General features: G+C 33.9%; 1 protein-coding gene across 3 annotated transcripts in view; it reads left to right on the top strand.

Moving 5' to 3' along the window:
- Nucleotides 1-16,028, top strand: part of LRBA (LPS responsive beige-like anchor protein) — a 760,465-nt gene that overhangs the window by 126,590 nt on the left and 617,847 nt on the right. For 2 of the 3 annotated variants that reach the window (XM_020994027.2, XM_020994028.2), the window contains exons 21-22: nucleotides 2,182-2,305; nucleotides 2,588-2,780. In XM_020994027.2, coding sequence (XP_020849686.1) covers nucleotides 2,182-2,305; nucleotides 2,588-2,780 — 317 coding nt within the window. The remainder of the gene's footprint in view (nucleotides 1-2,181; nucleotides 2,306-2,587; nucleotides 2,781-16,028) is intronic. The other variant, XM_078148462.1, reaches the window with a different exon arrangement.

The following is a 16,028-nucleotide window of genomic DNA, read 5'->3' on the forward strand; positions in this document are numbered from 1 at the left end:
TTTTGTGCATATTTCAAATAATTAGAATGAGTTTTTCCTTTTTTTTGATTTCATCCCTGTGGCAACTATCTTCATTGATATTGATTAGCATCTCTTCTATTACTTAAGAGTTTAGCATGGTACTTGAGGCCCCAAGGGGTTAAGTGACTTCACAGTAGTCACACAGTTTGTAAATATCAGAGGCTGGGCTTGAACCCAGGTTGGCTTGACTCTCACTGGGCTTTTATCTCCTATGCTAGGCTGCCTTTTACTTTTTCGAAAAAATCAATGTATATAGTATCAATAGATAAGATTGAATTTTATTCAAAATTGATTTTTTGAATGATAGTTTCAGTATATGAATTATATGAAGAGAAAACTTATATCCTTTAATTGTTAACATTCATGTTTAGTTTTGTATATAACTTGACATCGATCTCAAATTCTATGCAAAGTTTATAACACTTTTTAAGAGTTTTGTGTGCAGATTTTTGATTTATTATGTGGTAGATGTCCAACAAAATTCTAGTTGCATTTTTAGATATATTGGGCTAAATTCTGTGTATTATGTAAATACTTTCACTTTAAATTATTGTCAAAGGAAGAATGCCAAATTTGGAATGGAAAAGTATCTGCCCTCTTCTTTGTTTAAGAGACTCTTGATTGGCTATTTACGATTCTTAGGCAGTTAGACAAAATACAGGTTTTCCTTCCTGTATTTTATATGGTATTTTACATGTAATTAGTTTGGTACTGCCATTAAATTATATCACTAGTTTCTTTAAGGTGAATTTCAGTATAATATTAAATAATTTATATAGCTCTGAAGTTTTATTCTCCTAGTCATAAGGTAAAGGTAATATTATCTTTGAATTGAGAGGAAAGGAAAGGGGGGAAAAACTCTGAAATTATTTGAATGTGTGCATTCATTTTATGAATTAAGGAATGATACAAAAAAATCCTGTTTTGAAACTTAAAAAAGCATGTTATCTTCCTTAAGCTTTAGAAGACTGCAACTTGAAAAAAAACTAGAACACATAATAAAGAAAAAATTACAATATGTAAATATTTGGGAGGCTACATTACAAATACCGCAGATCTATTACTCTAAATTTCTTTTCTTTTATGAAACATCTCATTATTATTTTATAGTCTCTCAAACATTTCGTAAGAAGGTGACTTCTTAGTATAATTTTGGATTTACAAGAGGGTAAAAAACTTTGACTTTTGGAAAAATCAATATGTTTCTACTTAATTTGAAACTTATAATTTCTCTTGGGTATGTTAATACATTTTTCTAAACTGAGGTCAGAAAATGTTATCAACATAACACAATGGGTTTTATAGTATCATAGTAGAATTGAGTGTGTGTGTATGTGCGAGTTTAAATGGGTGGATAGATTTTAATTTCCTTTGGGATTTTGTTTCAAACTTTTTCAGTTATAAGAGAAACTTGACAGGTTTTTAAAACTTATAATGATAATGAAAAGAATATGTTAGTAGGAATCAGAGAATTTTATACTGGGTGAAGGTAAAATAAATGCTTTTTGTCTCTCTTGATTGCTTGAATGCTGATACAGGCAAATTGGCCCTAGTTTTAATGTTTATTTTAGAGTCTAATTCATCCATCCATATTATCTAAAAGTTCCAGAACTTAATCCTGTAAGGGTCATATAAATTCAAAAGTTTACTTTAGATTTAATTAATGTTTATATGTAACATAGGTTTTGGGAATCATAAAAATGTTTATTATCACTTAAATTCAAATGGGCCTTATATAATTTTAGTTCAGATTTTCAAAGCTTTGCTTGTATTCCTGAAAGTTCAGGGAAGAAAAATTGGATAATTTGTTATAATTGGTCCTAGCTTTTATTTTATTTTATTTTATTTTTTAGGCTGGGCAGTGGGGTTAAGTGACTTGCTCAGGGTCACACAGCTAGTAAGTGTTATGTGTCTGAGGTCAGATTTGAACTGAGATCCTCCTGAATCCAGGGCCGGTGCTCTATGCACTGCACCACCTAGCTGCCCCTATGGTCCTAGCTTTTAAAAGAAGTAAATAGTCATATGTAAGATTGTGATTAGTATAATTTATTTCAGGGAAACACAATTAATATGAAACAGCAAACAAAATAGTTCTTCTTCCCTTGTTTTTTTTTTTTGGTTGAAGTTTTGGTTTTTACTTATTTATAAACTGTCTTGCAGAGGTACTAAAAGTAATTGCGACTCTGCTGCGAAATTCTCCCCAGTGTCCAGAGAGCATGGAGGTTCGAAGAGCCTTTCTTTCTGACATGATTAAACTTTTTAATAACAGCAGAGAAAACCGAAGGTAAGCAGAAATAAACAGTATGCTTACAGTAGTAAAATGAATTTCAGTAACTTTCTGTGAGACTAATCTAGCAAGAAAAATGGCTTATTAAAATAATAGTGAATATGTTTCATTAATGGTTTTCAAAGCATATCGGAAGCTACTAAATGAGAGTATTTAATGCTAAACTAGTAGTTGTTTTGGATGTATGTGCACTGAAGGTCCTTTATTTTGGAATCATCTTAATTTTTTATGATTTTATTTAAAGTGAACAGTAATTCAGTGTATTCTTACAATTTTCAGGAGCTTGCTGCAGTGCTCTGTGTGGCAGGAATGGATGCTTTCACTTTGCTATTTTAATCCCAAGAATTCAGAGGAGCAGAAGATAACAGAAATGGTATATGCTATTTTCAGAATTCTGCTTTACCATGCCGTCAAATATGAGTGGGGTGGCTGGCGTGTATGGGTGGATACCTTGTCAATCACACATTCAAAGGTGAGTTTCTTTTGTAGAAACTATTTCTTAGTATTTTAAATGTCTATCATCTAAAGTTTTACTGTACTTTTGATAAAAGAAATTTAAGATATAAGGGGAAACCTTATCTCTTATAAGGATCTACTTTCTGTGAAATGTTTACGTACAGCAGTCATTAAGTCTGTTTTCCTAATGATGTTAAATTGATGTATTAGACCAGGTCAGTTTAAAATTCAAATAACATGTGTTTGACTCTGGTTTTGTTAAAATAAAAAAGAATTAATCTCATATAGTCCCAATTTGAAGAATGCTTGCCTTTCATCTGTCTTAATAATGGAATAGCATTTCACAGGAGTACAGGAAATATCTTTTCTCTTCTTTGACTTCTAATTTCCATTCTTTTTTTTTGTGTCATGAAGCTTTTGAACACAAGGTGGCATACCTCATCTATTCAAAGAATAAAAAGAAACTCTTCTAGTTAAAGCCTAGTGGTAGAACATGCATTGCCTCAGGCTGTTTTTGTAGTATCGCAGGATCCTAGATTTAGAGGTAGAAAGGACCTTGGAGATCATCCACTTCAAATGAGAGGTCATTTTATTAACTGAGACCTAGAGAAGAAAGATGACTTGCCTAAGGTGCTACTGGTATTAAGTAGTAGAAAAAGGATTTGAAGGTAGTTCCTCTGAATCTGATTGCAGGGTGCTTTTCACTGAATCACACTCCATTCTTTGCTTATTTTGTGGTTAGAGACAAAAACTGGAGTGGATAGATGAGAAATATCATTAAATTAAGGAAAATACTAGTGTTATGTCCTCTTCAAGTTTAGACAAGGTTAGAAGATTGCATGTTTATAATTTTTAAGCTTCATACTATCTTTTTTACATTTTTGCTTCTAGTAAAAGGAATATGTCATAAATGATAGATCTTCTAAATTTTATTAGTTTATTTACTGATATTAGTCTGGAGTTCCCTGCCATCCCAGTTCCCCTAGTCATTTAGGAAATGGGTTTCCTAACTAGGAAGTATTCCTTCAGCATACATGGTAACTGTTAATCCTTCTCTTTCTTCTTGCATTGGAAAGAAGTAAGCTAGTTTATAAGGACAGTCCAAATGAGAAGAGTCTCCTTCATAAATGTAGTGCTATATCTGAGGGGAGCTGGTATAGTTTTATTTCATTGAATAAAAAGTGATCTTTTGTATTCTTTTTTTCCAATCTACTTAAAAGCTAGAACAGAATATAGAAAAGCTTTACAAAAGAGCTATAACGAAAAGACAATGCTAGTTCTCTCTTTTTTTTAATTTACAGAGGATATATCTATTCATGTCCCTTCTTCCTGTAGGCTTGATCACAATCCTCTCAATTTCATATCACTAACTGATGAATTCCTTGTATCACCACTGTAATTGTAGCCCACTTTTGTAATTGAAAGAAGGAGTCCCTTTCCTTGCCAAGGTTAACCGCTATGTTTTTGTGCTCTTGATCTTCTTTACTCTTTTTTTCCCTTAGGAGCTTGTTCCTTGAGTCATTCCCTCTCTTTTTAATCTTTCTTTATTCACTGACTCCTTCCCTGCTTCCAAGAAACATGCCCAAATATCTTCTGGCTTTACAAAACATTCGTTTGATCTTGTCATCTCTTCAACTCCTCAGGTAGTCATCATATTTTGCTCTTCATATTAACTGCCAAATTCTAGAAAAAGCTACCTGTCCATTTTACCTCAATCTTCACATATCATTAATTTCTCAACTCCTTGAAATTTGGATGTTTTCTTGTTTTGTTAATTAATGTTGAAAAACTTTTCATGTGTATAATATGCCTTGTCCTTGTAACTACACTTTGGGGGTAGCCATAGTGTATTATGTTTCTCATATCCGGTGGAAGAGTGCTGAGCAGGTGATAGATTCTGAGTACAGGTGATAGATTCTGAGTATTTGTTGAAAGAATAAATGAATTCAAAGAGCTAAACAATTATTGTTTCACTCTCTTTGGTATATGGCAGTGCTTCTCTCTGAGATATTTTGCCTTATCTTGACTGAAGATTGATTGACATTGCATGTGTTATTTGCAGGAGTTAGAAGGAAGTGACTATAAAACTGTTCTTTTGAATAGCTTTGCTAGGTATGGTTTTCACTCTTGGGTAATTGTCATGACCACAGTGTTATAATAACCTTTTTCTTTTTCTGATATAAGCATTTTCAGGGTAAAGATGCTTCTAGAACACATGAGAGCAAAGGGGTAATTTTTTTTTTCTCCACGGCCTTGGAGTAAATGGAAATTTTTTTTTTAAATCACAGTTCCTTGTATATTCTTGAGTGAATTTTTAAAAAAACATTATTACACAGCTAAGAATCTTATAAAATTTGAGAACTGTATTTATGGTAAAATTGGATTAAAAGAATATAAAACTAGTTTTCTTTTCTTTCTTTTTTTCCCCTGGAGACATGAACATGATTAAGTAAGGAAAATAATTGAAAAGTAAGAAAAAAATGTGCAAAGTTGGAGCCTTATGCTTAATCATTTGACTTTCAGCTTTTCTACTATTTCAGCACCTACTATGTTTAGTTAACCTGAAATAACTTTTTTTTCTTGGTGAGGTAATTGGGGTTAAGTGACTTGCCTAGAGTCACACAGCTTGTGAGTGTTATATGTCTGAGGCCGAATTTGAACTCAGGTCCTCCTGACTCCAGGGCTGGTGCTCTATCCACTGTGCCACCTAGCTGCCCCCTGAAATAACATTTAAATTATGCATATTAAAGTAGAGTTTTGTTATGTAGTTAATATTTTATTTTATTCCAGTGACTTGTAGTACTAAACTACTCATTAATTTGAAATGAAAACAATTCCTTTAAGTGGAGACATTATATGCCACAAACCAAAAACCAGTTTTTATGACTTTTATAAACCTTACCAAAGAGATTTAACAATACTTGTAAGAAGGTTAAATACAATGAAATAGCTGATGGGATAATTAATTCTTTTTTGTTACCTAAGTTGAAAGAAAATTATTGCTTTTTCTCCTATATTATAAAATAACACCAAAGGCTACATTGATTACTTAGAGGGGAAAAAAATAAGTATTCAATTCAAATCATGTGTATTTTCCCTTCTTTGCCTTTTAATATTTCTTTCAGTTCTCATGTATTTTAAAAAAAAAGTAATGTTCCTGTGCCAATGTTTAGGTATTGATTTGAATGCTGCTGCAAATTTAACATCTTTGAGCTATATTACAATAATGACTAGATACTTTTTGTTGCATTAAAAATATAAACAGACTATGTACTTCAAGTTTTTACGTAAGAATATTAATTTATTGGACACATAACAAACATGCGTACAGAATTAGGTGAATAGTTTGTAGTATGATGTTTAGATGCTAAATGAATAATTGGACCCCAGTTTTTTTTTTACTATGAATATAAGCGTTTTAAAGTCTTTTTTATACACCCATATATAATTGTATGGGATTGATGCTTATTTTTTCCTTTTTGCAGCCATTTTGTATCCCAATACAACTAATTTATAACCCAGTTCTTTGGTGTATAAAGAACTAGTGTTGTAGAATTGGATAGCTTTTGCAGAGCTACACATCAAGATACATGCAGCTGCTATAAAAAGCCAAAGAAACTCAATTGCAATTTTATTGTCCAGTTTGATAGATTTCCTGCCACCTTTGTAGCAGGAAAGCTGTTTGTCACTGTAACCCTCTCCTCCAACAGCTGCATGCACTACTGTTTATAAGTAGTAATAGAGCTTTTTTTTTTTAAGCATAATTGTACTACATTAGTTACTTTGGTGTTAAGGCTTAAAAGGTGCACATATTAAGTGTAACTTTTACAAATCTGATTTTTTTGTCTTGTCAGTTGTATTGTTTCCCCATTATTTTCATGTATTTTGTCCAAAGTTGGATAGTAACCAAAATCATGTTTTATTGTGTCAATTTCTCTAAAATGTTTACATTATTTATCCATGAGTATTAAAATTATAGCATTTTAGCAAATGTATTGAATTTATTAAAAAGGGTTCAGTAGTAGATTTTTTACTAAACAAATATATAAAACAATTATATATGAAAATTTAATGCCTAGACTCTTTGGGAATAAGGAAAATGATACTTAATAGTCCTTTGACTTTTCATATACTCAAAACTTAAAAGAAAGTATTTTATATATTTAAAATAAAATTTATTAGTCTGCACAGAAATCGAATTAGGTAAAATATGTAATTATTTTGTATTCTCCAAAGTATTAAGAAACACTGCTTAATGATTCCAGTGAGTTAGCTTAAAAATAACAATGATAGTCATCGTGTACAAGAAGGAAATTGTGAATAAGAAGTTATTAACATTTAGTAAGCACTTAAAAAAATCTTTAAGTTTGTTTTTTGAAGTATTATAAAAACTTTTGAAGTTATAAGTTTGGCAAATAGTCTTTATTATTAGGACCATGTCCCTTTGGTATAAAATAATGATAGCAGTTAAATGCTAAAATTTTTTTCATAAAAATAAATTTTCTTTTAAGGGATTCAAGAGGATTATGTTCTTACTTTTGTCACATGAAGACTTTTTAAAAAAAAAGCAAATTATTAGTTTTGTTCTGTTCTTTGCCTAGCAAAGAATTCTATCTTTTTAACTTCTATACTGCTAAAAATAATTTGCCCTGTGAAACAACATAAATATATATATATACATATATATGTATATATATATTTATAAAATATATATATGTATATATATATATTTATAAAATATTTGAAAAAATGTTTAAAGTCCTCTTTTAAAAGGAGAAAAAATAGATAGAATTTAGCTGTTTTTGCCTAGATAGAATCATTTAAGGTAAATGCCATAGATTTATAAGCATAAGTTAAGAACCCAAGTGATACTGTATTGTTTTAACCCAGTCTTACAAGTGAAATCAAAATTGGATCTGTTAGGCATACATATTGCAGGTGCAGAAGTTGGAGTACTTATTGACTAAGGTGATAGTTTTATGGTAAAAGGAGGTGTTGAGGGCAGGATTTACATTTATTTATATATTTAAATACATTTTCTAATACCATCATGTACTGCAATCAGAAAGGGAGAGTTCTAAAAAAGTACTGTTTAAGTAGTTTAAAGGCTTCTTGCCAGATGGTTACAAGGAAGCATTGCTCAAAATATTAATACAAAAAAATCTCTTTCCACATCTTAACCTAAAACAGTGAATGAATTTAAAATATTGGAAGAAATTTAGACGTTATTTACTAGTGCCTCCTAGCTCTAAAATTGTGTGCTTCTATTGTGATTATATTAAACTATTTAAAATTTTAAGAGGAAGTGATTATTCGGCTCACATATTTACTCTTTCTCTGGCTCCTATCAAATTTTATTCATGAGGCAGCATGGAGAGAACCCTGCACATGGAATTGGAAGACCTGAGTTATATTCTGGCTCTTTCAATTGCTGGCTTTGTAACTTTGGGCAACTCACTTAGCATCTCAGAATTGGTTTCCTTGTCTATAAAATGAGGATAATAATGATTCTACCATTTACCTCACAGCTGTCATGAAGATAAAATAAGATAATGTGGGTAAAGAGTTTTGAAGACTTAATTAATGGTAGTTCAAATTTCTATAGAACCTTGCAGTTTCCAACAACGCTTATGTGCATCATTTCATTTAATTGGCACAGCAACTTTGTAAGGTAGGCAATATTCATTATTATCCTCATTTTATAGGTGAGACTGGAGGTATGAAATAAAGTTCTCAGGTTCACAGCTAGTAAGTGACAACTAGTATTGGAACTTATATTATCTCCTGACCCTAAATCCAATGTTGTTTCCCCTATACCAGGAATTCTTACTTGAAGTATATGTGTAAGTGTGTGTATGTATGTAAATTTTGCTTAATGTAAATTCCTTAATGTAATGTAAATTTTACTTTAAAAAAATGGCATATGTGATGTTGACTGTGACTGGTAGGCCTTACCTTACATTTGTGAAGGGCTGCTAGGTGTTTAATTCAGATTAACTATAATTAGCAGAACTGCTCAGATCTAACACTGTTCTTCCTCACTTCACTACATCATTATTATAGCTCAGTGGTCTGTTGCCTGTCTTGGTCAGGTTGACCCACCCCAAGACCTAAACCTCACATAACTTGCCTTTCACCTTCTGAACTCAGCCTAGGATGTATCTCAGATATCAGGCCCTCTTGCCTCCAAGACTCAACCCAGCAACTATGCTTGACACCAGGAGCAGAGTCTCCACTTCCTCAGGGGTTCTTCCAAGGATCAAAGACTCTAGAGAGTAGGGCTCTTTTTGCCAGGACATGTCATTAACACCAAGTCCAATCCTCCTTCCTTAACACTTGGAAGAAGGAGAACTGAGATATTCTTCTACCATTTATTTATGAGATTCTCAAATGTGTGAGCCTTAGGCAAAAGGTGATTTGTCCAGTGGCAAACTTTCACCTCTTATTCTTCCATCCCCAGTGACACACAATCTTCAACTACATAATAAAAATGACTACATCTCTCCCCTGACACCGCTTCTTATTTTCTCATCCCTATCTACTTAGCCCTTACCATGTTCTAACCCAGCTTTATTTTTTTCTTTTCATGTTCCTGTCTTTTGGCACTCATAGTTTTCCTTTTTCATACTGATTGTACCTTCTTTTATGTCCCTCAATACACTGATCCTAGTAGGGGAAACAGCTTCTCCTTTTTGAAGTTCACACCATTCTCATATATATCATAATCCACATCCAGGTGGCCATTATGTAGTAGCTCCAATGGCATTATACCTCTTTTCTCAACGTGTGCAAGTTCACTGGCTTTCTCTCTACCCCAGTTTCTGCCATTTTGCTTGAGGACCTCAGCATACATGTTGTTGTGTCCTCAAACATTCTGGAGTACCAGTTTCTTATTGTCTTTTAACTCTTATGTCCTGCTTCTTGACTTCACCCCATATGCCCCTAGAGTTATTTGTCATCCTCATTGTCACCACCAGCCCCCCAGCACCTCAGCATTCTTTCTCTCAGGCTGTCACCTTGGTTCTCGTTTAATTTTTTTTTCCTTTACCAATCTTAATCCTGAGTTAGAAAGTTCAGTATTAGACTATCTTCTTCTCTTAGACCTCTTGGTCTTGCTAATGCTGTGCCAAACCCCAACCCTGGTTTAGTCTCACTATCCCTCTTCTGTATTCCAACTCAAATGCTGATGTACAAGGCTAGAGAAATTCAGATAAATCTACTGACTGGGTACATTCCCAGTTTTTGTTAGCTAATCTCAACTGGGTCCTCAGTTCAGTAAAGCAGTATTTTTACTATCCCCCACAGTGACTGTTCTAAACTCCTTTCTTTAAGCCTCCTATGCCATCTTTTATGGTATCCCCTTGACATAGTTTGTGGAGAAAATTAATTTCATTTACCCTGAGCTCCCTCTTCTCCCCTACTTTGTATCTTATAACTACTTAACATGTTCCCCATTCACTTCTCCTTTACTCCAGTCTCTGTTGAAGGTACAGCTTTTCTTGTCAATTTTAACCCTTCTCCTTGTATCTATAATCCCATTTCCACAATATTGTCCCAATAATCATTTTTTAATCTCTGGTGTTTCCCTTTTGATTGACTTATTCTGTGATGCTTAGAAACATTCCTGGGTTTTCCCCATCCATAAAGAGCTCTCCTGATTCTACTGTCCTTCAGGTTATCATGCTATCTTCCCACTCCCTTTAACAGCCAGATTCCTGGAACACATTGTCTTTACTGGTTTCTTCTACTACTTTCTTTAAAATTCACTTTTTTAACCCCTTACTGTCTCCCTTCTGACCTCATCACCCAACTGAATTTATTCTCTCTAAAGTTGATCTCCTTAATTACCAAATCTAATGGCCTTTTCTCAAATTTTGCTCCTCTTGACATCTCTAAAGCATTTGTCACTATTGTCCGTCTTCTCCTTCTGGATAATCTTTCCTTACTGTGTTTTCAAAAGACTTTCTTTCTTAATTATGTACTTTTTTTTTTAAGGCAGTTGGGGTTAAGCGACTGCCCAGGGTCACACAGCTAGTAAGTGTTTGATCTGAGGCTGGATTTGAACTCAGGTCCTCCTGACTCCAGAGCCAGTGCTCTATCCACTGCGCCACCTAGCTGCCCCAATTATGTACTTGTTTTACCACTCCTTCCACAGCCTTGTCATTTCAACTCACTGTAGATACCTACTAAGGTTCTGTCCTGGACCTCTTACCTACTTTGTCTTCTTTCTGTTCTCTCAGTGGTATTATCAGCTTCCTTGACTTTCATTATATTTATACTAATCGCTCCCCAGAACCCTATTTTCTTTCCTAGGTTCTCTATCTGCAATGACTGATAATTTGAATTAGATACCCTGAAGATATCTCGAACTCAACATTGCTCTAAAGAGAACTGTTATTTTTGTTCCAAAGTCAAGGAGTTTTCCAAATTAATATGTTTCTGTTGAGGACACCACTATCCGTGTAGTCGCTTGGGTTCTCCAGTTAGGAGTTATTTTTGAATCTTCTCTTCCTCACGGCATCTCTTTCCTCTCTAGTCACCTGGCTACCACACTAATTAAGGCCCTCATTACATTTTACTTGGTGTATTGCAACTGTATTGCATGTGTTGCAATTGTGTTGGTGTCCCCTGCCTCAAGTTTTTCTTCCTCTTAATCCATAGTCCACACACTTGATGGAAGCAATATTCTTACAGCAAAGACCTGACCATATTGTTCTCCTGTTCGGTAAACTCCCGAGATGCCCTATTTCCTATAGAATCAAATACAAGTTCTCCCCTTTTCCATTTAAAGCCCCCTAGAGCTTAACTCCAACCTACCTTTCTAGCCTTTATTTTACGTTACTCATCTTGATGAACTCCATAGTTCTACTATACTGGTTTTACCTCACATAGAACACTCCATCTCCCAGAAGTGCTAGTGACTTTTCCTCACATGGAACACCCCATCTTCAAGAGCCATGGTCTTTCTCTTGACTCCAGCCTCCCAGGTACCAGTGTGTCCCTATTCCTGGAAGGCTCTCCCTTACTTCACTTCTTGCAGTCTCTTTAATGCTCAGATGAAGAAACTTGTTCATAGACCATTTCTTGGTGCCTCCAGGTGCTACTAGTTTCCTCCTTCCCCAAATGTACTTCTATCTGTGCATATTTTACCCCTCATTAAGTAAGATTCCTGAGCAAAGGGACTGTTTCAGTTTTGTTTTTGTAGCCTTGGCCCCTAGTATGGTACCTGGCACATATTAAAATATTAATAAGTGACTCTTGATTAAATTGTTTTCGATGTTGTATTCCTAACATCTTGTATAGTGTCTGGCACTTTTTGCTTTCTACTGGACCTTTGATTTCATTGGTATCAGGAGCTCTTAGTAAGTAAATTCCCTATATTAGATTGCCATGTACTTGCTTTTCAATTTAGTCATAGATAATTGATTATTGCACTGAGAGTTTAAGTTACTTTTCCTGGGTCACATAGCCAGTATGTCTCAAAAGATAGTATTTGAACCCAAATATTTCTGACTTTGGGATTGAATGTTTACAAAGCCATTCCACCTATCACCTGACACATAGTATGTGTTTAATAAATGCTTGTTGACTAATTATTAAAGAGACTTTTAGTGCAGATTGGTTCAGATGTTTAAAAATATCTTTTGAAAAATATCTTCATGATTAAGATAAAGACCTAGTAATTATCAGTGTAATATAACCACTATTTTTACATTTAAAGGGTCTACAATGAAAAAAATGTACTTTCGTTTTAACAAACAGCCATCTTAAAAAACCAAAGAAAGAACTTTTTGGAAGTGTAAGTTTGTTCAATTGGTGAAAATCTGATGTATACATATATGAAAATATTATATGAAAATATAATAAAATAACCTGGTTCTATACTGTTAATCATTTGTTTCCTGCTTATTAGTAAATGTTGAATGTCAAGTTAAGTTAAAATTAATGGCCGAAGGAATATTTGTAGTTATTAGCTCATAAGTGTCTTTAACTAGTGGTATATAGAAGTGTTCACTAGACATTTCAAAGGGCTATCGATTACATGTCAAATAACTGAAGATGAATGACTAGCCTTTTAGCTGGGTAATTTAGAACAATATCTGGTAATTAATTGTATATTATCAGTTTTACAGTTACAAATGCAAATGTCTTAAGAAAAAGAGAAAGAAAGACAATGCAAGGAATCCTAGAATCACTCAGCCGTCATTAGGCTTTAGATCTAAAGTAGGAAGTTAATGGGAAACTCAAAGAAAAAAATCTATTATGTGGCAGAATTTGCAGATCACTTCAAAGATTTGAATTCATGGAGTGTTGATTAAATGTAGTCCTTTTAGGAAGATAAAGTCAACCTAAAATAGGTATTGACTAAGAACCTGAAGTTTAACATATGTAACAGTTTTCCTCTGATGTAATGTAGAAGGTATTTTGTAAAAATTTTCACTGGGGATTATTATACTATGTTTATAGAATATAATTTGTGTTATTTACTTACCATACATATGTACACATAAAAGAAATTGTGACTTGATTGACACAGGTACTCCTGCTACTATAGATGATCCTCATGAGGTTCTATGGCTAAAATAGAACCAGCCAGTCTGGCAGCCAGTCTTTTAGTGCTTTACTCTGCACTTAAGTAGACTGCTCTTCAGATAATAGAGAGAAAATCTATCATGGGATAATATACCAGAAGCCATTTTAGTTAGCTTGGACTTTTCAGAAGGTGAGCTTTGCTGTCATGGTCTTTGTTATAGAATGGCATTCACTAATGTAAAAATAGTGGTTATCTTGGACTGATAATTACTAATTATTTATCTTAATCATAAAGATATTTTTCAAACAGATATTTTTAAACATGTGAACTAATCTGTACTAAAAGTTCTCTTTAGTAATTATTCAACAAGAACCCAAGCTTAGCACTATGTCCTTGAGGACTTGATGTGATGCCCATTCTACACGCCATAAACCAATTTAATATTGACTTTTCAATCTGTACACTAGTGTTAAAAGGTAGAATTTGAAATGGCATGTTGGCATGCATTTAAAAATATCATTAAGTGATCAGAAGAACTCACAAAACTTCTCAGTTTCAGAAATAGAAACAGCAGGAAATACATACTTTATGTCATAATCAAGTGTAATTTGAAGTTAGCTTTAATTGTAAGTTAGTTTAAAAGTGGTTAAGTGAAAAAACCTTTTTGATCATGGACCTTTTTAGATTCAAGATGAAACTTCTATCTTTGTTGAATAAGCATTAAAGAGGAAGCCATGGAAGAATGGTTCAGTGAGTTATAACTTCCTTTGCAGAGAGGATTTAAAAATATTATTTGACTTTTCACTTCTCTCTGGGTGGTAGGCAGGCCCTCTAGTTATAGTCTTTGTGTTGGTTGGAAGAAGTGGACCCCTGCCAGCCATGCATTTCCTATTATAGCCTAGGTATTCTTAAGTCAAAGACACGGGGTACATGTAGATGTGGCCCTTGAGATCTTTCGTTATTACCCTATACAGCGCATGCCTCTAAGGAGAGAATTGCTGTAGCTGGGAGGTGGATTACCATGGCCAGCACAAGGGTGGACAGAGAGAAAATGAAGCAAGTTTTATTAAAGAGCAGATATTCACAAAAAGGAGGCAGGACACAGGGGTTTTTGAATGGAGTTAGCTTCTAAAATGTTGAAGTGAGGGTCGGTTTTCATATAGTCTTATCTAGATCTAATAGGAGCAGAACTGGGGGACAGTCAGCTGTTGAAATTGGGATTTTGGGTGACATGTAAGACTGGACCTTTCTCCTTCCTTTGAGTATAAAGGGTGCTGTACCCTTCACTGCAGGTCTTACTCTCATAAAGGGACTCAGAAGTTTTTTTGAGTCCCCATGAAGCTTTTTGAGGGGTTTAGTAGCGTACTTTATTCCTTATACCCTTATGTCCCTGAAAACCCATAATGTTACGTGATTTTAGAGTTGGAAATGATGAGAGAGATCAGCTAGTGCAACGCCATTTTACATGTGAGGAGGCTGAGGCCCTGAAAAGTCAAGGAACTTGTTTCATTTGCAGACTTTTAATTATTTGGGATTCCAAGAAGTTACTATAACAGTTCTTAATCTAGGCAGTGTTTCCATTTTATATCCTTTAAGGAAAAAAAAAGAAGAGATATGTCAACCTAAGTTCCTTTTTTCTTTAAAACAATACTAGTCATATATATTTTTCCTCCCTCCCCCTTCTCATGCTAATTTTTGTTGCCCAGTTCATGTTAAAACCTTTAAGAGGAGGGATACCAGTGTTTTCCTTCACTTATATATTATATATCAGATCATTAAAAATTTTTATTTAAATCTTCATGTGAAAAGGTGGAATAGGGAAAACATTATTGGAAAGTGTCATTTAGGAGAAATGAGAAAGGTGAAAGGTGCATAGATTGTACAGAAGCCTTATGCCTCTATATCACGGACATTTTATTCAAAAAGTGACTCTTTAGGTACTAGACATTGCAAATACTAAATAATATCAGAAAAAAAGAAAATGACTATATTTTAACAGACAGGCAGAGACTTTTAATATGAGAATGATCCCTAAGTCATAGCACAGTGCATTGAAATACCTGTTTAGAAGTCATTTGAAGGAGGGAAAGATAACAAAGGCACGGGAAAAGATGATTGAGAGAACATCAATTATTCTCTACCCTTGTATCTGTTTCTCATATATGTACAAATTTTTTTTTTTTTGCTTAGGCAGTTGGGGTTAAGTGACTTGCCCAGGGTCACACAGCTAGTAAAATCCTCATGACTTCAGAGCCAGTGCTCTATCCACTGTGCCACTTAGCTGCCCCTTACAAAATTTGTATGATGGTTATTTGTCTGTACAAGAATTGAGGGCATCCTGGATGAGGGTATTAGTTGGGGACAAATAGGCTTTCAGAAGTGCTGTTCAACAACAAACCACAGTTTTATCATCTCACAATTAAGTGAAAGATTAGAGAATACAATATATTATTATGTTTATTGTTGTTTGACTTAAAAGCATTTAGTTTGATACGACAAAACACCACCTTACCTGCCCTGTTATAACAAGGTGTCTTTATTCATCAAGATTATCGAGAACTCTTTGGAAGATGAAACATGAGAAATCAGTATTCATTAAGCCTCTGATCATAAACAAGGGGTGAGGCATGATATGGATAGGTGTATGGTAACCCAAATGTATTTTCCACTGTGGTAGAGGTATTCCAGTTCAAAGTCTAGGTTAAGGGGAAATCCCATGTGAATAGTGAG

The sequence above is a fragment of the Phascolarctos cinereus genome, unplaced genomic scaffold (assembly GCF_003287225.1).
Source record: "Phascolarctos cinereus isolate Bilbo 61053 unplaced genomic scaffold, phaCin_HiC Scaffold_9;HRSCAF=440, whole genome shotgun sequence".
Taxonomy (NCBI): domain Eukaryota; kingdom Metazoa; phylum Chordata; class Mammalia; order Diprotodontia; family Phascolarctidae; genus Phascolarctos; species Phascolarctos cinereus.